General features: G+C 49.5%; 2 protein-coding genes across 2 annotated transcripts in view; both read right to left on the reverse strand.

Moving 5' to 3' along the window:
* The window catches only part of oca2 (oculocutaneous albinism II), a 36,417-nt gene extending 21,102 nt beyond the window's left edge, over positions 1-15,315 (reverse strand). Inside the window, exons 1-11 of the mRNA XM_047037327.1 lie at positions 14,954-15,315; positions 11,861-12,125; positions 9,098-9,193; positions 8,622-8,801; positions 8,239-8,296; positions 7,950-8,022; positions 7,065-7,222; positions 6,555-6,637; positions 6,088-6,241; positions 1,322-1,393; positions 979-1,044 (exon numbers count right to left, since the gene is read on the reverse strand). Of these exons, the coding sequence (XP_046893283.1) occupies positions 979-1,044; positions 1,322-1,393; positions 6,088-6,241; positions 6,555-6,637; positions 7,065-7,222; positions 7,950-8,022; positions 8,239-8,296; positions 8,622-8,801; positions 9,098-9,193; positions 11,861-12,093 (1,173 nt within the window). The 5' untranslated portion in view covers positions 12,094-12,125; positions 14,954-15,315. The remainder of the gene's footprint in view (positions 1-978; positions 1,045-1,321; positions 1,394-6,087; positions 6,242-6,554; positions 6,638-7,064; positions 7,223-7,949; positions 8,023-8,238; positions 8,297-8,621; positions 8,802-9,097; positions 9,194-11,860; positions 12,126-14,953) is intronic.
* Positions 15,316-19,113: 3,798 nt separating this feature from the next.
* Positions 19,114-25,200, reverse strand: part of herc2 (HECT and RLD domain containing E3 ubiquitin protein ligase 2) — a 43,900-nt gene continuing 37,813 nt past the window's right edge. The window contains 10 exon segments of the mRNA XM_047037234.1: positions 19,114-20,146; positions 20,388-20,600; positions 20,735-20,840; positions 21,048-21,238; positions 22,404-22,516; positions 22,766-22,960; positions 23,247-23,388; positions 24,331-24,414; positions 24,521-24,718; positions 24,977-25,164. Of these exon segments, the coding sequence (XP_046893190.1) occupies positions 19,874-20,146; positions 20,388-20,600; positions 20,735-20,840; positions 21,048-21,238; positions 22,404-22,516; positions 22,766-22,960; positions 23,247-23,388; positions 24,331-24,414; positions 24,521-24,718; positions 24,977-25,164 (1,703 nt within the window). The 3' untranslated portion in view covers positions 19,114-19,873.

Below are 25,200 nucleotides of genomic sequence, written 5' to 3' on the forward strand. Positions count from 1 at the left end.
ATGATTAATGTAGAAGGAGACCCTATGAATAATTCACCGCATGAAAAGTTAAACATTATAAATACTTTGTCTTTCATGATGGATATTACCCACGGATGAAGATGTATAGTGCAAGCCTCACCCTCGTTCTCCAAAACACAATCATATTTTTAACATAATGACTAAAAGTAGACATGACTGAAGTGCTCCATCACCTTGAGAGTTGGGAGAGTCACACTGTGCAGTCATTTCTGCAGCTAATTCTTTGTACGGCTCTCGAGGGCCGCTCGCTCCTTCTAGAAGCATGACATTCCATCATTTTCCATCATGTTCCTTTTGTGAAGCTATTTACCTGCATCATGTCTAACAATGGCATTTCATTTTTTTTTCCTCATTTGGTTCTTATTCGAATCTTATTTTTTCCTCATGACAACCTCTCTCTCTCTCTCTCTCTCTCTCTCTCTCTCTCTCTCTCTCTCTCTCTCTGTCTCTGTCTCTGTCTCTGTCTCTGTCTCTGTCTCTGTCTCTGTCTCTCTGTCTCTCTGTCTCTCTGTCTCTCTGTCTCTCTGTCTCTCTCTCTCTGTCTCTCTCTCTCTCTGTCTCTCTCTCTGTCTCTCTCTCTCTCTCTCTCTCTCTCTCTCTCTCTGTCTCTCTCTCTGTCTATCTTTCTGTCCCTCTGCTGTTTGTTTTCTGAGGCGTTTGTTTCCATGGAGACAAGCTTTTCGGGAACCATCAGGATGCCATAACTCGCCACGGAAAGGGAGGCCTGCATCTGGGGGCAGCAGAGACGACAGGAGGCGGGCACACAGGCCAGGCCACTGGCCCGAGCCCATGCATTCTCAGCAAGCTTGCTTTTCCATCGCTGTGCGGTCTCAGTTTGGCGCCGCTGACAGGCGGCTAATAAAGATTGGACTGGCGGCCCAGCAGCCGGGTTGTGAGTGACAGACAGGCGGGTCGATGGGTTTGATTCGGGGGACAAAGCAGGCGTCACACACTCACCATCCCGAACAGGAGGGCCAGGGTTTCATAGTCAATCCACTCCACCACTGTCATCAGGCTGGGTCTCTGTACAACAAACACACACACACACACACAGATACACACACACACACACAGAGATACACACACACACAGAGACAGATACACATCACACATGGGCACAGACATAGTGTGAGGCTTCCTAAGTCATCTATTGAGTGAGGTCTCAAAAAATATTTAAATAGGTAATATAACTGTCTATAAATCAAACTTATCTTTTATTCTAACTGATTTTATAGGGGCGGTGGGGGGAGCTATATACGTAATTTTGGATGTTGTTTTTATAGCAGAAGAGGAGTCTTACATCTCCGATGATGGCCAGGGCAGCAAGGGCAGCCAGGGAGCCCAGCATGGCCGCCAGGGTTCGGTGGACGATCTGGGGAGAAGCACCCACAGGATTTCATTTCATTCGTTTTTCTTCGTCAAAGCAACAAATGGATGGTGAAAGCTTGGACCTTCTGATCTGCCTCCTATGCCCCTTACCACCAAGCTGTACATATCCTGACCCTTACACAACCCATCTAGACCCCAGGGTTTCAAACGCAACCTGTGGTTAAAATCATTTCTATGCCCATTCACTCCTGTGGCGAGGATCAGTCCATGCAGAATAGAGCGAGGTAACTCAGGGGTCATTCATAGCACACACACACACAAAAGAGGAAACAACGGATTCATTAGTGGTAAAGCACTTTGGATTAAAGCCTTTCCCAAATTGCAAACATAACAATTACTTTCATACCTTCACTCTGTTTTCTCTCTCTTTCTCCCTCTCTCTCTCCCCCCCCTCTCCCATCTCTCTCTCTCTTCCCCCCTCTCTCCTGCTTTTACTGAACAGGTGCCTGCTGAGGTACCAGCACAAACTCTCTCTCTCTTGCACTCTTTCAGGTATTCTCTTTCTGTCTCAGCCTCTGTCTCTCTCCCCCCTTGTCTGTCTGTCTGTATCTCCCTCCTCGCCATCTCTCTCTCTCAGGCAGACAGAACATCAAGACTTGTGGTAAGACTTCTGTGGGCCATGTGGAAGGTTCTGGATTCCACACAGTCCCCCTCAACAGTCCCTCACACACACACACACACACACACACACACACACACACACACACACACACACACACCACCACCACCACCACCACACATCGCAGAGGACCAGGGGGGGAGGAGGATGAAAGGGGATGTGGAAGGTTCTGGATTGTGTACGCCCCCCCACCTTTCCCATGATCCAGCAGGATTGGCCTCCACAGTCATGTTTGCGGCACGCATGATGAAAGACGGGACGAGCGTGCGTGTGTTAGCAGGCAGCCGAGGGGCCCTCGCTGCTGACATCTTTATTTCATCACCATAAATGCCAGGAGAGTGGGTCACGCCATGCGTAGCAGGGAGTCTATACCCTAATACTGACAACCACCTCGTCATTGGAGGGCAGTGGGTTAGCAAGGTGGAGGGTGGAGGACAGGGGTGGGGGGGGTGACCAGAGAAGGGAGGTGGCGGGGCTGGAGGGAGTGTGGTGGGCGGAGAGGGAGGTGGGGGGGTGGAGGGTGATGAAGGTGAGGGGGTTAGGAAGGTGATGAAGGTGAGGGGGTTAGGAAGGTAGAGGGAGGTGAAGGTGAGGGGGTTAGGAAGGTGGAGGGGGATGAAGGTGAGGGGGTTAGGAAGGTGGAGGGGGATGAAGGTGAGGGGGTTAGGAAGGTGGAGGGAGGTGAAGGTGAGGGGGTTAGGAAGGTGGAGGGAGGTGAAGTTGAGGGGGTTAGGAAGGTGGAGGGTGATGAAGGTGAGGGGGTAAGGAAGGTGGAGGGTGGTGAAGGTGAGGGGGTTAGGAAGGTGGAGGGGGATGAAGGTGAGGGGGTTAGGAAGGTGGAGGGTGGTGAAGGTGAGGGGGTTAGGAAGGTGGAGGGAGGTGAAGGTGAGGGGGTTAGGAAGGTGGAGGGAGGTGAAGGTGAGGGGGTTAGGAAGGTGGAGGGAGGTGAAGGTGAGGGGGTTAGGAAGGTGGAGGGAGGTGAAGGTGAGGGGGTTAGGAAGGTGGAGGGAGGTGAAGGTGAGGGGGTTAGGAAGGTGGAGGGAGGTGAAGGTGAGGGGGTTAGGAAGGTGGAGGGAGGTGAAGGTGAGGGGGTTAGGAAGGTGGAGGGAGGTGAAGGTGAGGGGGTTAGGAAGGTGGAGGGAGGTAAAGGTGAGAGCATATCGGAGAGGGCAGGAGAAAGCGCGGTCTCTCAGGCCGGAACCTCGCCCGTGGTAAATGTCAATCCTGCCAAGGAGCGAAGGAACGGGGGGGGGGGGGAACACCTTCACCTCAGCTTGATATAGCATTTTTCCACCGACTGCATTCACGGGCAAGTGCCCAGTACCCCCTCTGCCCCTCGCGAGCCTTCTGACAGTCGGTGAGGATGAGGTGAGAGCAGAACACGAAGACAAGGATGGACAGGAGCGCGTGTGACGGGAGCCGGACGGCCGGGGCTCAGAAGAGGAGCTACAACCACGACCACGTCATCAGGGCTTCTGGGAAACGCTCCCAGTGTGCGCGTTCGTCCCTGAAACTATGGAGTTAGATTAGTTTCATAATTCAAACAAACAAACGCAACACGATTCAAACAAATTTAACACAATCCAAACAAACGTAACACGATTCATACAAACATAACACGATTCAAACAAACAAACGTAACACGATTCAAACAAACGTAACACGATTCACAAATGTATTTCGTGATTCACAATTGTAACGCGATTCACAAATAAATGACCCTATTACATTCGTTTGCAACCTGACAAACACAAGTTACAAATCCCTGCATTCGTTGGTGTGAATCCTTGCATTCGTTCGTGTGGATTTTTGGAACTTTCCTGACGCGCTTTGATCCACAAATGCATTTTTTCTAAAAGATATCCTCAGCAGCCTATCAGATCGTCTCTTCCAATTTTAGCCAATCACATTAACGTGTCTATGTGGACTTCAACAACCTGCCATAATGACGGACATCGTCTCCTTCAGATCATGAGCAATGTCGTCTGGTTGCATGTAGGTGAAATATTGCTTGTTAATCTTATTAAACCGATGATCATACCTGATTAAATATTGTTGAGAATGGCAGGATTCATGTTTAGTCATTTTCCGTGTTTCCTAGGCTAACGCAGAGCCCGTCTACCCATATTAGACATTCTCCGGTGATTGGCTAAAATTGGAAGAGACGACCTGATAGGCTGCTGAGGATATCTTTTAGAAAAAATGCATTTGTGGATCAAAGCGCGTCAGGAAAGTTCCAAAAATCCACACGAACGAATGCAAGGATTCACACCAACGAATGCAGGGATTTGTAACTTGTGTTTGTCAGGTTGCAAACTAATGTAATAGGGTCATTTATTTGTGAATCGCGTTACATTTGTGAATCACGAAATACATTTGTGAATCGTGTTACGTTTGTTTGAATCGTGTTACGTTTGTTTGTTTGAATCGTGTTACGTTTGTTTGGATCGTGTTAAGTTTGTTTGAATCGTGTTGCGTTTGTTTGTTTGAATTATGAAACTAATCTAACTCCATATGAAACAGCCCTGGAAGTGCAAAAGGGTCGGAAAAGAAAAGTATTGGAAAAGTAGAACGTTCTCAAAGGAAAGCAGTTGCGAGGTCTGTCGCTGTCGAATAAAAGACAACGCAACCACGTGCGAAAGTCCCAACCTCCCAATTCAAGCCACATAAGATGGGCATCTTTGTTGGGTTTTTAACGCCGGCAAGCTTCTTATCATCATGATTACAGTGTTGTCTTTTGATAAGCCAGAAAATTACTGTCAGCGAACGAGACAGACCATCCCATTGACCACAATGTGCTGTTTGACTCAGAGCCGGGTCCTGTCAGTCCACACGAGAAACACGACGGCCCTCAAAGCGCCGCTCGGATTCAATCACACAGGATCCGAGACAGTTAAGAACCAGGAGCCTTCAGCATGTGTGATTTGCTTTGCGGGTATATATATATATATATATAAAAAAAAGAATAATAAAGTTGTTATGACAGGCGTGGGTCCAAAGGGAACAGAGGAAGATTCCTATTCTTGTGTGATGGATGGATGGCAGGAGAGATGAGGGGAGGAGTAGAGGATCATCAAGCACACAGACAAATTACAGTTACTGCTTCCTGCATCTCTGACATCAACCACGTGGATCATCGCTTATGTAAAAAAACGGTTACCATGGACATGGACGGGCCAATCAGACGTCCCTCGCCCCGCTCTCTGAGCGAGAGGGAGAAAGAGCTGGAGCCCAGAATCCCCCCACCAGCGGAGGAACACAATGCCCCCTAGTGGCCACACGAAGGAACTGCTCTCCCCAACAGACGAGGACAGGTCGAAACAGCCTTTTGTTTTCCCTCTCCTGTTCTGCCTCATCCTGTCACTCTGCCTGAAGGGATGGAGGATCCTGAACGCTGGATTGATTCGAGCAGTAAGGTTGGTATCTGGTCGAAGGAGAGAGGCATGCGAGGTCATTGTCCCTGGCCTGACCAATGGGCATCCAGCAGCCTGTGGTGTTTTAGCCAGAGCAGATTAGAGGCTTTCACCTGTGATGGATTACAGAGCTGAGCCCTTCTATTTTAACCTAGACACACACACACTCGTCAACATACACACACACAAACTCACAAACACAAAATCATACACGCACCCAAACTCATATTTACAAAATGACACGCCTCCACACATATTGCACACACAGTATTCAGGGCAACAGAAACAGGGCCATTCAAGTCTAAACAAGTGAAGTATATATGGATACCTCGCGATATAAATAGGAAGTGTTTATAATAGGCGGGTGGCAGAGATATTTCCGAGCGCCCACACGTGCAGCTGAGCTAAATATAGCGCTGTGTGGGGGAGGCGGTAAATAAAGCAGCTGTTTGACTGTGGAGGCAGTCTCTCTCTCCTGGGCTAATGAAACCCGTCTAACAACACCACTGTGACTGCGGCTGAACACGACTGATCTGAAGGATGTGTAATTTACAGAGCTCTGCTTACCGGGAGGGAGGGAGGTAGGGAGGGAGGGAGGGAGGGAGGGAGGGAGGGAGGGAGGGAAGGAGGGAGGGGTCAGGCTACCTCAAAGATGATGAGCACGTAGACGCCCGCCAGGATGGCCCCGGCAATGACCACCTGGGTTTCCACGGTGACGAAGAGGGACTGGTGGGTGATGGAGAGAGGCACCACCTGGGTGTCCAGGAGGAAGGCTTGCACGGTGATCAGGATGGGCTCGCTGGGGGGGGGGGGCGGGTACAGAGCCACAACGTTACAACGGTGTTTGGTCAACTGTCATCACGGTCTGAACTGCCATGCCACTGGTCTGTACAACTAGCTCCCTGCTTGGGAGGGGTTCTGGTGGAGTGCTGACCAGATAGGTCGAGGACTTACCGTGGGGACCCGGGTTCCATTCTGCCCGGGCCATCTCCTGTATGTCTATCCTTCTCTCTGTCCCCTCATCTTCAAGTCTCTCTCTAACTCTCACGATCCCATAAAGCAGAAAATGGCAACAACAAAAAAGAATCTTAGAAGAAAAAATGACGAGTTACCTGCTCAACATCTCAAACGTTCTGGTTGTGAGGATGTGGTTGCTGCGTTCAGAGTGGAGGGGTATGGTCCAGTTATAGAACACCTGTGGGAAACAAAACATTTAAATAGTTTAATTTCATTATCATCATTTTTAAACAAAAAGCAAGGTTTTCTGTTTTCCGAGTACAGAAAGCAAATAAAAACGGCCACCATAGACCTAACTCAAACGAAGCACAAACAAGGTGTTTTGTATGTTGTGATAAATGATGCAATACAGTAAAACATGGCTGTAGAGCTTTAACATGTGTCATGTTCTCTGGAATAAACCCTGTTTGTGCAACTGACTCCCATCCTGAAGCTGTCCAACCATAGAAATCAAGCATAAGGAAGATAAGAAACCTGATCTCGGACCAGTCAACAGGCTCCCATTCTGCAGCTCTTATTGTATAACCACAGCAGAGAGACACAGGGAAAGCCTGAAGCTGATCTCAGACCAGTGCAGAGACGACAGCGTGGTCGTGGACGTATACCTGCTGAGCCCGCCTCCTCCTAGGCCCCGCCTCCTCGTTCTGTTCCACCTGGATCAGGATGTACTCCTGATTGGTCAGATCAACCATCCCTCCAACAAAGGGCCCGCCCACCTGCAGCTTTAGCAGGGCGTTGTCACGGAAATCCGTCAGGTTCATTGCTACATAGGGGCAAACTGGGTTAAGAGAAAGCTACACTTGAAGGTTGTTTATAATTGATTGGTAAATGAGCTCAATTGTCTGGTATTCAGACTGACGGGTGATATCCTGAAGGGAGGTCTGTCTGACCTTGGGGAAGGTGTGGTGAACCTTGATTAATGAGGTGGTGACAAGAGATGCCTTGCCTCTGGGCTGACCAGGTAAGTAGACACTTAGACAGAAGCCTGGCGTGTAAATATTAACCTGGTAGCCCTGCATTAAACTATACTTGTTTACAGCACTGTCACCAGGAACTGGAGGGTCACTGGGAGGTGTAGATTGACCTTAAAGCAGCAGGGTGACACCAGTACCGCTTCCCGAATCACATACTTGTATCTTCTCGTAGGGTACTGCAGCCGTCCATACAATGTACATATGTAGTACGTGTCGAATGCAGAATGCATACAGTTGGGATTTAGCATTTCACCGTATAACCACCAACGTCAATGAACGGGCGCAGACAGGTTTGTATTGGCCCACTTATTGGCCTGCATACTGCAAAACGCTATGCTAGAAAGGTATCCTGGTATTTTTTATGAACTCTACAAGACACGCTATGAATTTGGAGAGTGACATACTGAGATGCACACTGAGGTCTTTTTTCTGGTGTGATAAATAGTCTAGTGGTACAGGGACTGGGACGCAGCCCAGGAACCAGACAGAGCCACGGGCGCCGGGGCGGAAGGATACAGAAGCTCTCTGTGGAAGACACGGCCAGCATCTTCCAGGGGTTGTCTCGATCTGGGTACATGCTGAAGAACAACTGAAACCAAAACATACTTGGAAGTCACATTTAATGATCCTCCCCACCACTTAAAAACGCTAACACAACACAGCTTTCCTCACACACTCATGTCACACACTAACATAAGATGTGGAATGAACCGGAAGGTCATTTATACGTTGAATAAATGTATAATGAAACTGTTTTCCGATGGGATGCTTGCACTTGGAATCAGGGCACGATGGATTTACTTACAGAAGACAGGACGACTAAAGTAAAGATGCAGGCGACCTTGGAGTTCCTGATGCAGCATCTACACAAGATAAGAAAGTTTTAGGAACAAATAAAGCTGTAATAAATACCGGAGAATCCGCTGTGATCTGTGACCTGTCATCTAACCTGTCATCTGACCAGAATGTGCTTCGTCATCTGTCTAACAAAGCAGGAAAAATGCTTCCTCAGCCTTCCGGAAAGTTCCAAAGACATTCAGCAAAGTCTTACTGAAATAACAATATGAATTCATATTTCTAATATCACTATTGCCGCAATGCTGTGTCATTATTCACACCCACCAAACGCCCAAACTGCACCCGGGTGAGTTCAGTAAACTAAACTGCGAGACTGGAGAGCGAGATCACCTCATGTTACTGGAGAGCTTGAAGTTGAGGTGTTCTAAAGCATCGCCCTTCTCCGCGTTGGAAGACCGCGACAGGGACAGGCTGTTGACCTCGCTCCCCAGACGACACCTCCTCTCCAGCTCTGTAGCGCTGCAGTCCCACGGCTCGTCTCCACCCCCACACCCTGTGTCCTCCGAGGTCCTGTCACACACACACACACACACACCAACCCCCTCAAGTCGGTGAGTTGTAACCATGACTACAACACCACGATAAGCAGGTGGCATGGGCTGAGTCATAATTCTCATGAGATTCAACCAGGTTGTGCAAATGACACGGTCATCGTGTAATTCAAATCGCATTCCATGATGAAATTTCATGCGCCGTTTCATTTTCAGCCAATCTATCTCATGCAAGCGGTGCCAGATCTAGGGCAACCCCCCCCCCCCTCCATGAGGAAACATACATTAGGTGCAGACATGGGCTGGAGGACTCACCTGTCCTCGTGAGTGAAGCACAGCAGAGGGGACCTCTCTGTGTAGCTGCTCTGGCTCCCTTTCCCCTTGAGGAGATTCACCATGCTGATGTTGTGCCTGCAAAACACGGACACGTCCATCAGCCCCCTAGACTGTCACTCACACCAGCAGGAGAGGGGGCCTGCTCCGATCTTCAACAAATCTGTCTAAGAGGTGAGAAAGAGCATACTCAACTCTCGTTGAAATGTATTCAAGGAGAGCTTAATCCATTGTCATTTTATTTGTGTTTCATGTGTATATGTTTCTACTCAATGTAAAGTATACAGTACTGATGTACATTCACATACTTAATGAAAAACATGAAGACGTTTGCAAGTCTGTTTTCTCAGTAAGTATACTTTATTTTTTCTCTTGGGTGTGACCTTTGATCCTGACCATGTCTTACCCGCTCTCCTGCCCACTGGCTATCTGCCTCGTCAGTCACGCAGGTTAATACTGGCGCTCTATACACAGTGAAACCACGGTTACCTGGCGCTCTCAACTCACACTGGTGTCTGTGAAGGGTTTTAAAGACACACCCCTCCCACGTACTTCTACGTTTGTGTCGAGTGACTACATGTGAATATCTGGATCCACATTTCTACAATATCGGTCACAGATATTATCTTAATAGACCCCTAAAATCCACAGAGCTTTAAATTCCTAATGTCTAAAACAAGCAATGTCTATAAAGACAAATGCCAGTCTAGTCAAAGCATTATAGCTTAAAGTATGAGTTGAACAAGGATAACAATGAAAGTTAGCACCCCAGAACTACATACAAAACTAGTAAAGAATGTGCCTTAACCAATTAACTTAACCAATGAAATCAAGAAATATGATTTTCTAATTGACAGAGCAGAACATACTGATTTTTTTGTCTCCAGAAACCAGTTTTTAGGTCAGTCCTACATTTAAAACCATACATACTGCTACTACAACCCTGTAGAGATGTTTGGCACAGATCACACAGCAATCAAGAGATACCAGATCTAGGACACAGGAAAATAACTGATTTGGGGACAGTAGGCAATTCTGCTACTAACAGCCCTGTAGATATGCTTGGGCACAAATATTGAGCTTCAACTGTGAAATCACAAACCCAAAGGTGATGTTAGATTAACATTTTACGAGCCATAATGACGGCCAATTAAAATGCCTCCGTTTTGATCTGATCACCCTGAAGGGCTTTCATCATCTCTGTCAAAAGGTCTGGTATTTCATGTGAAGCCATGCGCACATGGAGCGTTTCACCCTAGACAGGGCTGTCTCCCATTTACATTTAGTAATTTAGCAGACGCTCTTATCCAGAGCGACTTACAGTAAGTACAGGGACATTCCCCCCGAGGCAAGTAGGGTGAAGTGCCTTGCCCAAGGACACAATGTCATTTGCACAGTGGGGAATCGATCCGGCAACCTTCTGATTACTAACCTGACTCCCTCACCGTTCAGCCATCTGACAGCCATCTGACTCCTTCATGGAGACCTGTTTATGGACAGCACCTACGATGTGTGCACTACTTAACAACAGTTGTGTACAACTTACAGTTGTAAGTGTACAATTGAACTCTACAAGTCCCTATTTGGCAGGTCCAAAGCATTGAGGAAAGGCCTAATTGCATGTTTTGACACAATTTTTATTACGTTCGATTGATTATAGCCATGGAAATTAATACTAATGTGTTTAGTGTAAATTGTCAGATGCCAAGATCATTTTACTAGATGTTGTTTCCTATAGCAAATATTAACAACAACCAACAACTGATAGTTGTCATAGAAACGTAGACTAATGGATGAACACACTACAAAGGCTGATTAGCTGTGAACCGAAGCTTTGCACCAGGATAAACATCATAATTCTCTAGTACTGAAAGGTTTGGCATTCTGAGTGAAACTAAAATTCCAGAGTTTAATCTCAATAAAGTCACAGCCACAGGCCTGAGATTAGCAACCCTCCATGATCACACGCACACACCACACACACACACACACACACCCACACCCACATCGATACACACCCATAGACACACACACTGCAAGCTGCACCAGGAAATTCTCCGCTTTTCCACATCAGCTCCCACACAGGAGGAAGTTGTGCAGTGACAGGCGTAGTGAGGAGAACAGGATTTAGCATGTGAGACGCAGCCCACTCACATCTCCATCCACCCACTGTTACATCACCGCATCATTTAGTCCCCACAGGGAGAGGACAAATCTTTTGGAGAACAAGAATCTTTTCATTGTTTCCTTCCTTTGCCCGTTTGATTATTTACACTCCCAATATTTACTTTGCTTAAACAGCTGTCCAACATGTGTGCATCTGTTGAGGATGGATGGAGGAACACAAATAGAGGAACACAAAAAAAACCTTTGATGAGACAAACCCACAAAAGGGACTGTATTCCCTTTATTCACAGGATTAGACCGCTAGGAGACTGTAGACAGGGGCAGCGGGGCAGAGAACTACAATGTTCCTGCACTTGCCAACTGCCAAACAAAGCAAACACTTAAATCTTGACACTAATGCGTTGTGCATACTTGCTACAAATGCTAAATAAAACGGGAAACTAAACAAGAGGGGTCCAATCAAAAACAAGCCTGTGAGTTCTAGTGAGATTGAACAAAAGAAATCCTAGCTCCGGGACATTGTAATATCTATAGCAGGGCAATATCAACAACAATAACTGAGACTGTTTCGTTCTTACGTACTGAGGCCCGTAGCTCCAGTGCCTCGTCATATCTTACCCGTCGTCCTGGTGAAAGCCCTCAGTGTGGATGATGCAGTGCCGGGTGGGTGGGCCCGCGGCCGCCTGCTGCTGGAGTTTCTGGGCCTCCCTCCGCCCCGACATGCCCTGGAGCAGACGCAGCTCGCCAAAGTTCCCCGCCACGGCCTCCGCCGACCGCAAGGCTGCCCGCCCCTGGTGGGCCTGGCTGGAGGGCTGGGACATCTCCAGGGTGCTCTTGTTCTCCAGGTACATGCTGAGTCAGATGTGTCCACACCAAGCCTGAACTGAGAGGGGGTGACGAGAAAAAAAGAACCATTTCAGTCGGTTCCAAAATTGTTTCGATTTGTAGGAATAAACAAATGCTTGATCTGATAAAGAGAAGAACAATTCGTGCCATAGTTGGATCCAAAAGGAGATAGACAACATTTAAAATCCCTTAGAAGAAGCCAGATACTAGGGTTGCAAAAGGAAATTTAACAGGAATGTACGGAAATGAGAGGGAATTCATTGGTAATTTGGGGCAATTTATGCAAACTATCAAATACAAATGTAAACTGCTGCTTGGTCATGTGCAGAGGAATGCAAACTCATACCCAAAATATTTTTGGGACTTTGATGTATTTCTGATTATAACTATGATCGATTAATTCATTCAAATATTTGGACTGGATGTGGTCCTTGAGCTCAAATGCAGTAGTAGGCTATGGCTTCAATAGTCCTGCTGTAGTGTGCAGGATACTACAAATGATCTGTGATGAAAACACAGTGGATTCAGGGGCGTGGCCCTCAATAGCCCTGCAGTTGTGCATGTGATTGAGAAATGCGCAGGGTTGAAATTGAACTGAATTCGCATACAATGTGGTTGTATGCAAACCATCCCCCCCCCCCCCTCTCCCTTCCGGGAGACTTGGGATGTCTGTTGCATTAAAGTTCCATGTTGTAGACTTTACCTGCAATTTTGCACATTTACATTTTATTCCCATACATTAATTCCCATGTTAAGTTTCCAACTTTGAAAACTCCCCGAATTCTCTATCTGCAGTTAGAGAAATATCGTTTTTTAACCAGGTGACTGGTTCAGTTTTGAACACAGCGCAGAATCACCACTAATCAGCTCCATTTCTTTGTTATGTGTGAACAGAAACGTTTTTAAGGGGCCTCTCCAGACGCGCTCGATATTACGGGATTAGCCTGTTCACCGAACTCTGATGCAGCCTGGAGGCTGGCTACAGGCAAACCCCGGACACATTGCTTGACTACACTAGCTAACATTCCCTCTCTCCTGCCCTGGGCCGCTCCCTGAGGCCGGCTGTGGAGCGCAGGGACACTTCGGTTTGACCTCCTGTCCTGGACTGACTGGAGATTTAAGACCTGACATCGGCAGGTGTTCTCAAGGCTCCAGCCTCCTACCAGCTACACTAGCCGGCTCGGAGGTAGCAGTAGTAACGGTAGTGTGAGTTTTAGATGGACTGGTTAAGGAATAAAAAACCCACTGGATCCAGCTTCCATGTCATTCCCGAAGCGTTTGCATAGCAGTCACCTGTGTCTATGTTGTTCCGCCTCTGTCATATTCAGTCGAGCGTGGGAGCTTGCATCAGAGGTCCATAAGCTAATTGCTGAGAGCAATAACGTATAATAAAACATGTGGACACCATCAGCAGTCCCTTGACTTCACAAAAGGGATTTGCATTCACGTGCCAAGCTATAAGGTCAATATGGTCACCCGCGTGGAGAGAGCTATTTTCTTTACTGTGATCTCGCGAGGAATGAACAAGGGTTTACATAATTGGTTTAGCCAACTACAGGGATAATGACTGAGGATCAAATCTTTACATTTCAAAACTGTCAGTTAGTGTTGCATCAGCATGAGTTCCTTATCCTTAAACATTTTAGATGATTCCCGTCAGATATGCTGTGGAATTACTACGTTCAATTTGTTTGAGGAGATAATTACATTAGCCAACCGCAAAATTGGCCTTGTTTGGTGCGGAAGCTAATCATTTCATGTAAACCCTTTTCCTAGTCATCCTGTTATCTCCTGTTGGACCATCACAGACACACATACACATAACACATCCAATCCGCCTTAGAGGTAAGGAAAAGTCCCGTCACAATTTGGTGTGATATCTTTTTACATAACTCTGATCTGATCCTGCGCTCTTCATCTGTTTCCTCATGACTACTTTTGTTTCATGCTTGTGGTTTGTGTGTGTGTGTGTGTGTCCATAGAGAAAGGCAGGGGGGTGAAATAGTGACAACATGAAGTTCCTGCTGTCTTTCTGTACAGTTTCAAACTTGTGGGAGAGATGAAGATCAAACAAGTAAGTCTACACTGTTAAAATGAGAGATTAGCTCCATTGTTTCTTTTGTAACCGGATTAATCTCAAACTCAACTGAGCATGCCCTAAACAGGCCACTGGATAGTAACTTTTTACCATACATCCGGATTAAATGTTACAGACAAATGCCCCAAGAGATCCACACCATGCAGGTGTTTGTTTAGATTCCATTCAGTAACTTTGACAAATCGAACACCCTGTTTAACGTAAACCTGCCTTAAGCTAATCTTTAAACACGCATGAAGGAGCCGTGTAATCGTTGTGTTTGGAAAGCTGCTGCCTAGCAGGCAGGCTGTGGTCAAACAGGAACCGTCAACAAGCTCCCAGAGAGTCTCTAGGAAGATGACTGACTGAAGAGGTATAATCATTCATGCGACTTAAGCGCTTCGATCATGTCTGTGTGTCAGCTGTATGTCTGTGTGTGTGTGTGTGTGTGTGTGTGTGTGTTGGGGTCCGATGCTGAGAACCACAGGGGTGATGCAGTAATTCTTCGTCATTCCTAATCTCCTTAACCTACCACACTCAGCTCATTTATTCTCTTTTGTAAATTCCCACCGACCCCATTCAGAGAAAAATTAGTAATATGTAACGTTTTCTTCGGACCTCACAATAATTAGTTCATGTATTTTTTTAACAAAATAAGATATCAAAAAGGATGACTAGGAAAAACGATAAATATATATATATATATATATAAACAAAAAACATGATAGGATGGGATACAGAAAGTGTCCCATCTCTTCCGCAGATGATAAGAAATAAAAAACACTTACATTGGAAAGTGTTCGCCGAGAATCACAGATGATTTTGTAGAGGATGATAAGGGTTAGATGATGATGATGATGAACGTGACTTGCTGAATCATACAGTGTCTACCTGGGTACTCCAATTGTAAAAAAAAAAAAATGGACGTTTTCAGTTTGTGGAAACTTGTTCGTGCAGTATGGAGTGTGTCTGTTGCTTCTTTGAGTCTGCCTGGCCGGTCGAGTACTCCCTCTGCGCCGAGATGGAAAGAGAGAGAGGGAGAGAGAGGGAAGGAAGGAAGGAGAGAGAGCGGTGGTGTCTTGCTCGAGGAGAAAGCAGTGCCCTCAGTAAGCCGTGGTGTGGATGGTGGGAGGGGTGTTCCTTCTCTCTGAGGAATGCTGGCCTGGGAGCTGCTCCACATCCACCCTCTACATCTGCTCACACCCACCTCCAACACCCTCTACACCCCTCTACTTTCCTCTAATTGCCAGGCTTCTAGTGTCAGACACACAGCTAACTCCCCCACGCCTTCTCACTTACTTATACATGTAATGGCTAATTCATTTATTGTGTGTTTACACGTGGGGGCGAAAGCAGAGGATTCAGGAACATCCAGACTAAGACTCCATGGCAGAAATCCTAAGACCTCAAACCCTGACACACACCCACTCTCACAATCAAAGGTCAACCGACAGTAAATCTTTTTTCACTGGTCAGAAACGTCTGTCCTTGGGGATTGGAAGTAAGTAGGATGCCTTCTGCCCATTATAGTGACCGCCTTAACGTCACCACTTGGTTATGGCGTAGCTGTTATTAAAATGATAGATATAGGGTTTCTAGAGCTTTCCAATTCAGCCATAAGCTGAACTTCATGGTGCGTGTGAGTCATTATCCTGTGCAGAGACATCTAGCCAACCCGTTCTGACAAACCTGATCATCTCTGGAGACTTAGGGTGTGGAGAGGTCAGACAGGGCCGAGTCGGCTCGGCTTTAAGAAAACCCATCAGAAAACGTTCCAACACCTCCGACCAAAGTCCTGGAAACACAGACTGAGCTTCATTCCAAGTTGTCTGTGTGAAAACTCAATTTCACTCAGCTCGGGTCCATTGCAAGATAAGACGAAAGTGAAGCTTTTGAAATTAGTTTGGATTTGTGGCGGCCACTTATCAAATGGATTGTTATGTATGGCCTTGCAAGTGCCCATAGAAGTTCAAACCCAAGGTCCAGTCGAGAAAAATTCCCAAGGCTGGGAAAAGTTATTTCATGTGTTATAAGAAAGATAGAGGGACCTTGGGAGAAGTCATTTAATGAGAGACCTTGTGGTCCAAAGACTGTCTGAGGTCCGCCAATATGCCTCAACATTTATTTGCTTTCTAAAAATACGAACCATAAATTTCAAATCCTTGGAGTAAGACAACTCAAATGACACTGTGTCGAACCCCGAAACAGACTTAATCCCCAAATCGAAATATTTGTGGATAAACAAACTTTAGGAGCTAGCCCAGTTCAAGAGCGAGCCCAGCTTTGTAGTTCGAATTCAACTTCACCTTTGGCTTAAAGTCATACTTTGGCTTAAGCTGTTCTCTGATTTCTCAGAAGGATCCTTCAATCTAAAAAAAAAACCCTCCCCTTTTCAGGAAATTCTCATGTCACAAGACGCAAGTCGTATTTGTAAAGTGCCAAATGTTAAATAACGCCATTATAAGCGTTATTTTGTCTTTTGTAAGATCCCTTCCCATTCACGCCAGCCAGGCGCTCGGATGGCTCCAGAAACAATGGCTCCCATTCAGCCACGGTCACCTGCTATGCATCCACAATGTCCTCTGACATCAGAGACACAGAGACGCAGCCCCAGAGGCAGGATGACTAGGGGGCAGCTTGCTCTCTGGTCTTGTGGGACTGTTCAGGCACTGACAGAGCGTCACATGCTCACCCACATCAAACCTGCGCCGGGGACCGTCGGCGAATACGTGACGCCAAATGCGTCCGTGTGTTGATGGGGCTCCACACGTGGGGTGTGCTTAGATCAGCAGGCCCACTGGGAGGAAGATCAGCAAGCCCACTGGGAGGAAGATCAGCTGGCCCACTGGGAGGAAGATCAGCTGGCCCACTGGGAGGAAGATCAGCTGGCCCACTGGGAGGAAGATCAGCTGGCCCACTGGGAGGAAGATCAGCTGGCCCACTGGGAGGAAGATCAGCCGGCCCACTGGAAGGAAGATCAGCAGGCCCACTGGGAGGAAGATCAGCAGGCCCACTGGGAGGAAGATCAGCTGGCCCACTGGAAGGAAGATCAGCAGGCCCACTGGAAGGAAGATCAGCAGGCCCACTGGGAGGAAGATCAGCATCTCTCATTTCACTTTAGATCCTACAATCAAGGATGAGTTCTAATTGAGATAATTGCACAGGTACTTTACACATGGGGACAGATCTTTAAAAAGATAAACAATGTAATGTATACAACAGAGGACTATATATGAACTGAGTACATATTTTTATATATATATATAAATATATAGTATATAACTTTTGACCAAACCATTGGACGACACAACATATGGTTTCATACTTGATACAGGTCTACTGTGTGTGGAGTGTACACTGTATTGTCCCTCATGTATAAATCACAACTCCACGTTCGATCTTAAGAGTCCAGAGACCAGGATTACCACCGCTGTCCGCTTGGTACAGCATGCAGCATACCTGACACACCGGAGGCATGTACAAATCTGAACCTTAAGACGGGTCGAGCCAGTGAACCATGTTGGTATTCATTCCTGCTATTGAGGAGTCTTATGAGTGATCCTGGGGGGAGGGACAGGGAGGGAGGGAAGTAGACTACAGCAAAACTGGGACTGCTGTACTTCTCACAGCACATGACCGCTGGAATCTGAACCATATCAACAGGTCCTCGGCAGAGAGGTGTGGAAGTACCCTAAGCTGCACACTACAACCCAAATGGAGAATTTGAACTCTTCATGTACAGTCATTCTACTTATTCTGAGTCTCATTAAATCACTTCTTTCGGATAGTTTCTGGACAATGAACTACCAAAGAGTAATCTGGGTGATATGAGAATGTCACTCAAACTAATCCTTGCATACTGTATTCAAATCAGGAATGGTAAGGTATGGTATGTCAGTCGAGATACAATATAAAACTCTGTTGAGTTCATTTGAACTGGAACTAGCAGCTTTACATTAAACCAAGCAATAAAACAATGAGGCGTGGTCAAATGTATCCTAAAAGTGGGTGGTGGAGTCAATATGCTGTACAGTGAAATGATTTTCCGTGGGCGGCGACTGGCCAGTTCACGTAACACAAGCCTGACCATATAAAGACAGGCCTACTCTGTGGCCGAATGAGACTGAACACACACTGCTGTTCAGAGCGCTCTCTTCCCCCCCCCCCCCCCCCCCCCCCCCCCCCCCCCCCCCTCCCTGGGCCCCAGGGTCCTGATGCACGGGAAAAGCACCTGACCCAGTGAAATATACGTGATCTGGAGCAGAAAAAGTGCAGAGTCTGTGTGTGTGGTGGGCTGGTAGTAGGTGGGAGGGAAGGGAGGTAAGACTACAAAGAATTCTCGGGATTCTTTTTTTTAAGCCAAATTAAAGCCGTGATATAAACACAGCGTTTTCTCGTGCTCTACTGTAATCCTTCGAACCAGTTCTGAGGAGAGGCGTGGTGGAGAGAGAGCAGGGGAGAGACAAGGAGAGAGAGAGCAGGAGAGAGAGAGCAGGAGAGAGAAAGCAGGAGAGAGAGCAGGAGAGAAAGAGCAGGAGAGAGAGCAAGAGAGACAGCAGGAGAGAGAGCAGGAGAGAGCAGGAGAGAGAGAGCAGGAGAGAGAGCAGGAGAGAGAGAGAGCAGGAGAGAGAGAGCAGGGGAGAGAGTAGGAGAGAGAGAGAGCAGGAGAGAGAGAGCAGGGGAAAGAGCAGGAGAGAGAGAGCAGGAGACGAGGCTCTGACCTCCAACCAGTTTACTGGAGCCTCCCACTGGGAGCAGGATGGGAAGTGAAGGCTCGGGAAGAGCCTGAGGCTGGACCCGACAGACTGGGCATGAGGCACGTCGAAACTGACACCTACAGCTGCCTCCAAATGCATCCTGGTTAAGCCAGAAACAAGAAAAGATCAGTTTTAAAGCAGCAATAAACATTCTCATGTTGGGGGGAAAAAAAGAGAGACTGGAGAAGGGCTTTTTATCATTTTAATTTATTAACAGAATTGTTTTTATTAACATTTAATATGCAGGAATGAGACCTTTTCATGAATACATGGCACAATCATTATATACATTTTTTTCATAGGACAGTGCAGCATACACGTGTGTTAAATCGAGAGACAGTCGTTGTCACATGACCTTCCTCCCCCCGGTTCTGATTGGTGCGAGCCGAGTGAGAAACACTGACACTGAATCTTAAAAAGGTTCTTTTGAAGAAAACCCTTGTGACAGAGAAAGAATGGAAAAGGAAAAGAAAAAAAACGCAATCCTACTCATTTGTCAGGCATCCTTCACAACGTACAACAATCTAAAGATAGACGGCTCGCGCGTCTACCACAGCGCTAGGCTGCGCGCCCAACAGGGGTCTCAGGGGACATGACGACCCCTGGTGCGACTCTTCCCCTCCAAATTATTTTTAAACAGACTATATGAGAGTCTAGGTTTCTTCTCTGGCGTACAGTGCCGTCAAAGCTAATTGCACATAATTCACTTTTTTTCTTCTCCACGTAAGGGTGAGTCGTAGCAGAATGCATGTGTGTGTGTGTGTGCATGAGTGTGTGTATAAATGTGTGTGTGTGTATGAATGCATATGTGTGTGTACGTATCAATAGGTGAGATTCAGCGCGGTCGCGTTTTCTCATCCTCATTTAGTCTTTGGGGGGGGCCTTTGCCCCATTTTCTCCGGCGAGCGCGCGCGCGCGGGGGGGGGGGTCAGGGGGTTAAAGGTCAGGGAGTCAGTGTCCGGTCAGGTAATCCTGCGTGGAGTCCGAGGCGAAGGAGTCGGCGTCTTCGTTGTCCGAGTCCTCGCTGCTGTCGTCGGCGGCCGGCTCGCCCGTCAGCGCGATGCGGGCGTAGTCGTCCGTGTCGATGGACTTGCAGAAGTGGATGGCGTACTTGAGCTTCTCCTCCAGCACCAGCTTGCAGGAGTACCTGGGCAGCTTGAGCAGGAAGAAGCAGGTGTACGACTCGGGCAGGAAGTGGTCCGGAGGGTTGTACTTGTCCAGCACCTGGAACGCACGGACACACGCATGACCGCTGGTCCCACACTGCCGCCAACGGCAAGGCCTGGCTCCTCACGAGCCAGTTACGAAGAACGATATCTCCCGACGGAAACAAAGCACGTGGATAAACACGGAGCGCGGCCTCAACATACATGACCTTCATTCCAGCTATACACGCACAGGCCCATCATTGTATACCAAGTCAAGCACAGACACTTATACTGGCCTGCGTGTCCCCCCCCCTCACCTGTACGACGAAGTCTCGTCCCCGGAAGTCGGCGATGGTGCGGGGCAGGCGGGTGCGGCCCCAGACGAAGCGCAGGAACAGGGACCTCTCTGTGTTGGAGAAGGACTCCATCACCTCCCAGAACCACTGGATGAGGGGCGCCGTGGGCTCCACCCCCTTGTAGGTGGCCACCGACTTGAGGAGGTGCAGGGGGATGTCTGGGCTGCCACACACCTGGGGGGGAGGGGGGTTAGGGTTGGAGCTACGCACACACAACCTTATCCACACACACACACACACACACACTCCATACTAAAAAGTATCCCATAGACACACACACACACAAGCCCCCGGTGTGAAGGCCCTACCATGGTCTCCAGCTCGTAGCCGGTGAAGAGGGAGAGCAGGGGCACCGGGACCACCCGGGCCATGCCCTCACGCACCGCACACACCTGCTCGTCAAACTCATGGAGCCTGCAGGGCAGAGACACAGCTGGCTGAGGAACAGGACAGAGCACACACACACACTAGATACACACACACACACTAGATATATAAACACACACACAAACACACACACACACACTTCCTAGAGACACAGACACGAGAGACACTCACACACAACAGAAACACTGGACACAGAGGTGGCGTGTCGGAGGCGTGTCGGAGGCGTGTCCTTACCTGTAGTTGATGGCCAGGCGGACGTACTCGGCGCGGTTCTCCAGGGTGATGTGGGAGTGCTTGGAGCTCAGCTGGATGTCCTGGCCGCTGGCGTTGGGCACGGTGAAGGGCAGCGTCATCGCCTCAAACTCTTCCGCCGTCGCCTCGTTGTCCCGGATGTACATCAGCCCCGGGATGAAGTCCTTATCCACCTGGAGACAGACAGGTCAGACAGACAGACAGGTCAGACAGACAGACAGGTCAGACAGACAGACAAGACAGGTTAGAGATTCTTTATCCACCTGGAGGACAGACAGACAGGCTAGACAGAAAGGTCAGACAGACAGGTCAGACAGAAGACAGACAAGACAGGTTAGTCAGTCGTTATCCACCTGGAGGAGAGACAGACGGGTTAGACAGGTCAGACAGACAGACAGGTTAGACAAACAGACAGATGGGTCTTTTCTGACATAAATTGACCCTAACAAAGTGACCCTTCACGGGTGCGTGAGCGTGCACCTGTGTGTGCCTACGTGGGCAGGAGTGCGCGAGCGAGCGTGGGATAGCTGCGGTATAAAGCCTGCATGTGGTGGGACGGGTGGGACGGGGGGGGGGGGGGGGGGGGTCTGGGAGAGGACTGCTGGTCTTGTGGCGGCTCCTCCGCTCCCTAACCTTTGTGCTGTCTCCGGGCCAACGCAGCACACAGCGGGAGCTTTGTTCAGCCAACAGCCTCTCCCCCACAGCGCTGGGCTCCCTGCGCACGTTTCACCAGCTCATGATCCCAGCGTGGACGCAGGAGGAGAGAGACCTACACTCGCTGGCTTGTCTCTTCCTTAGCCGCACGTACACTGGTGCACACAGGCCAAAGGTGCTTGGAAAGGGCAGAACGATGACGACACTCTGGAGGAGAGGAGCCTTTAGGTGCGCCGGCTCCCAGCCTCCCTCAGAGGACGTTCATGCCGTGAGAGAGGAACGCTGCTTCCTGTCGCCACGGCCGTCCCGCCGCCACCGCGGGGTCAAAGGTCATGGTGCGTTTCTGAGCTGGAATGCTCAGACGTACACGTTTGCTAACAAGTTGGTTGTGTAAAGAGATTAAGGTTGAAAAGACGTTTACGTAAATCTACGCAAAGTGCAGCTGTACATTCCTACAGCTTGGAAGAAAAAATTTATAACCAGGACGTGTGTCTTTTCCCGTCGACAGATCGGGTTGGAAGAAAGGTTACAGAACGTCCAATGACGGCTCACATACAGTACAAGGTCAGGTGACATCCTGGGAGAAGTGTGTGTGAAAGTTCCAATTCCTGAGAAAAGGACTTACACACAAGACAGAGGTATGCACACACACACACACACACACAGGAGCAGAGGAATGCATACCTCACTGAGGTCAGCGATGGTGAGGTTCATGCCGGCCAGCTGCTTCCAGACGGGTTCTGCCAGGTTCAGACTGAGGGGGCTGCCTGTTCTGATAGCGATGCCCAGGAGAACTCCTGCAGAACCACACAGAACCACCACCCGTTTATAACCAGAACCACACAGAACCCAAACCCCTTTAGAACCAGAACCACACAGAACCACCACCCGTTTAGAACCAGAACCACACAGAACCCAAACCCCTTTATAACCAGAACCACACAGAACCACCACCCGTTTATAACCAGAACCACACAGAACCCAAACCCCTTTAGAACCAGAACCACACAGAACCACCACACACAGGGGAGGAGGGAGGTTCCTACCCAGGAAGCGGAACATGTTCATGTGCAGGGGGGTCTTGGCGGCGGGGTTGAGCAGGAAGCAGTCCCGGTTGGCGCCCGACTCGTCGCGCCCGTTGGGGGTGACGATGAGCAGCAGGGTCAGGCCGTTCTGCAGCTCCTCACACATCTCTGCTATGGACTCACTGTAGCCTCCGCCACAGTCATCCACAGACTCGCCTGGGAGCACACACACACATTGTTCACACACACACACGGTTCACATACACACACACGCGGTTCACACACAAAGAATACTCAGAACAGCTAGCAGCAAAATATAGAACATCGACTCACGCAATGCTTAGATCAATCACTTTCACACACACACAGTACAGATCACATCAAAGGGACACCATCTACTGAGCGCTCAGCTGACAAGTGTCCCACGTGAAGGGGGGGGGGGGGGGGGGGTCCTAGAAGTCGTTGTGATGCAGGGGTCAGAGGTCACGCCGGTGAAACCTACCCACAAATTTGACCTTCCAGACGCGGTGGGGCAGCAGCAGGCTGTCAGGGCTGAAGGAGCTCATCTTGGAGCACATCTGACCAAACACAGACTTGGTGCCGTCTGGGCCCGCCAGGCCCCCTTTGCTGCGGGAGCGCTTCACCTGGCGAGAGGAGAGGGGGAAGAGAGAGAGACAACGGGAGGCAGGGAGAGAGACACAGAGAGAAACAGAGGGCGAGAGAGATAGAGAGAGAGGGGAGAGAGATAGAGAGTGGGGGAGAGAGAGAGAGAGAGAGAGATGGGAGAGAGAGAGAGATAGAGAGAGGAGAGAGAGAGAGGAGAGAGAGAGATAGATAGAGAGAGGGGAGAGAGAGATAGAGAGAGGAGAGAGAGAGAGGGGAGAGAGAGATAGATAGAGAGAGGGGAGAGAGAGAGAGAGGGGAGGGAGAGAGAGGGGAGAGAGAGAGTGGGGGAGAGAGAGAGGTGAGAGATCATGTCGGTGTTCCTCTTCCCTCTGCTGCTCTGCCAGGTAGAAAGGGCTCAGTGATGGGTGTGAGGTTGTGAAAGTGACAGCTCTCTGTGCCAGGGCTACGTGCTCAGCTCTGGGGGAGGGAGGGGGAGGGAGGGGGAGGGAGGGGGGCGGTCTGAGTGCAGTGGCCCAGATCGAGGCACTGTGTGGGGGTAAAGTCTGCAGCTCAGGGCCAGGAACCCCCGCCCCGCCCCCCCCCCCCCAGGCAGGGCTGGAGCACCGATCACGCATCACTCCGATATCCCCTTATGAAAGATCACATGGGACACCGAAACCAAGCCATGTCTAGACTACGAGAGGGAGGGGTGGGAGGGATAGAGGGGGGGAGAAAGAGGGAGGGGGGGGGGAGAGGGAGGGAGGGGGAGGGGGGAGAGAGAGGGAGGGAACAAGTGAAGGGGTAAAAAAGGGAGGGAGGGAGGACAGAGCGAGCCGTAATTGTGCACCAGCGTGAAAGGAGCCCCTGGCTCGCTGAACCGAACGACACGTTAGCAGCTGCTTTCAAAGTGTTCCCACAGACCCCGCAAGGGCCGACCAGCACGCTGGGTTCTCCTACACAACCACAGAGCGCTCCTCTACCTGTATCCTGTTGAGCTCCACCACCGGGCCATGTTGGCGGTCCCGCACCATGGTCGCCTGGACGACCTTCCGGAACGCCGCTTCCTGTAGGGGGGAGACGCCCAAAAAAGCGCACACGTCAGACGAGCTGGCGTTGACCGGGCGGGTCTGTTTGACAGGGGCGTCCGCTGGCTGTGGGCCAGGGGCCTACCTTGCCCTGGGAGATGAGGATGCCGCGCAGCGTGTCGAAGCCCACCGGGGGCCCGTGGCCCGCCTGGCCCAGACGGCCCTCCAGGTCGAACATGGGGATGCAGGGGCAGAAGAGCTCCGAGATGTGGTGCAGCAGCAGCAGCCTGTTCCTCAGGGCTATGATGGGGATCTCCTGGAGGTGGTTGTATTCCATGGGCACCTGGGAACCCCACATGTACACACACACACAGAGAGAGAAGGTGTGAGGATTGAGGCCTGGGTTTGGGAGTGAGGCCTGGGTCTGGGAGTGAGGCCTGGGTCTGGGAGTGAGGCCTGGGCCTGGGGAGTGAGGCCTGGGTCTGGGAGTGAGGCCTGGGAGTGAGGCCTGGGTCTGGGAGTGAGGCCTGGGTCTGGGAGTGAGGCCTGGGAGTGAGGCCTGGGTCTGGGAGTGAGGCCTGGGCCTGGGGAGTGCTGGTACCTGAGCGGGCAGCTTGCCAGCGTTGGTGGGCTTGCTCGTGGACCAGGCCAGCGTGTGGGCGGAGCCACAGGCCACCCGGTTGATCTTCTTGCCCTGCAGCGCGGCGACCAGCCGCGGCCGCTGGATGGCGTTGGTGGTCCCGTCTCCCAGCTGGCCCTCGTCGTTGTCCCCCCAGGTGTACACTTCTCCTGAGACAAACAGCACAAGGAGCTATACACACGGAA

The sequence above is a fragment of the Hypomesus transpacificus genome, chromosome 16 (assembly GCF_021917145.1).
Source record: "Hypomesus transpacificus isolate Combined female chromosome 16, fHypTra1, whole genome shotgun sequence".
NCBI lineage: Eukaryota > Metazoa > Chordata > Actinopteri > Osmeriformes > Osmeridae > Hypomesus > Hypomesus transpacificus.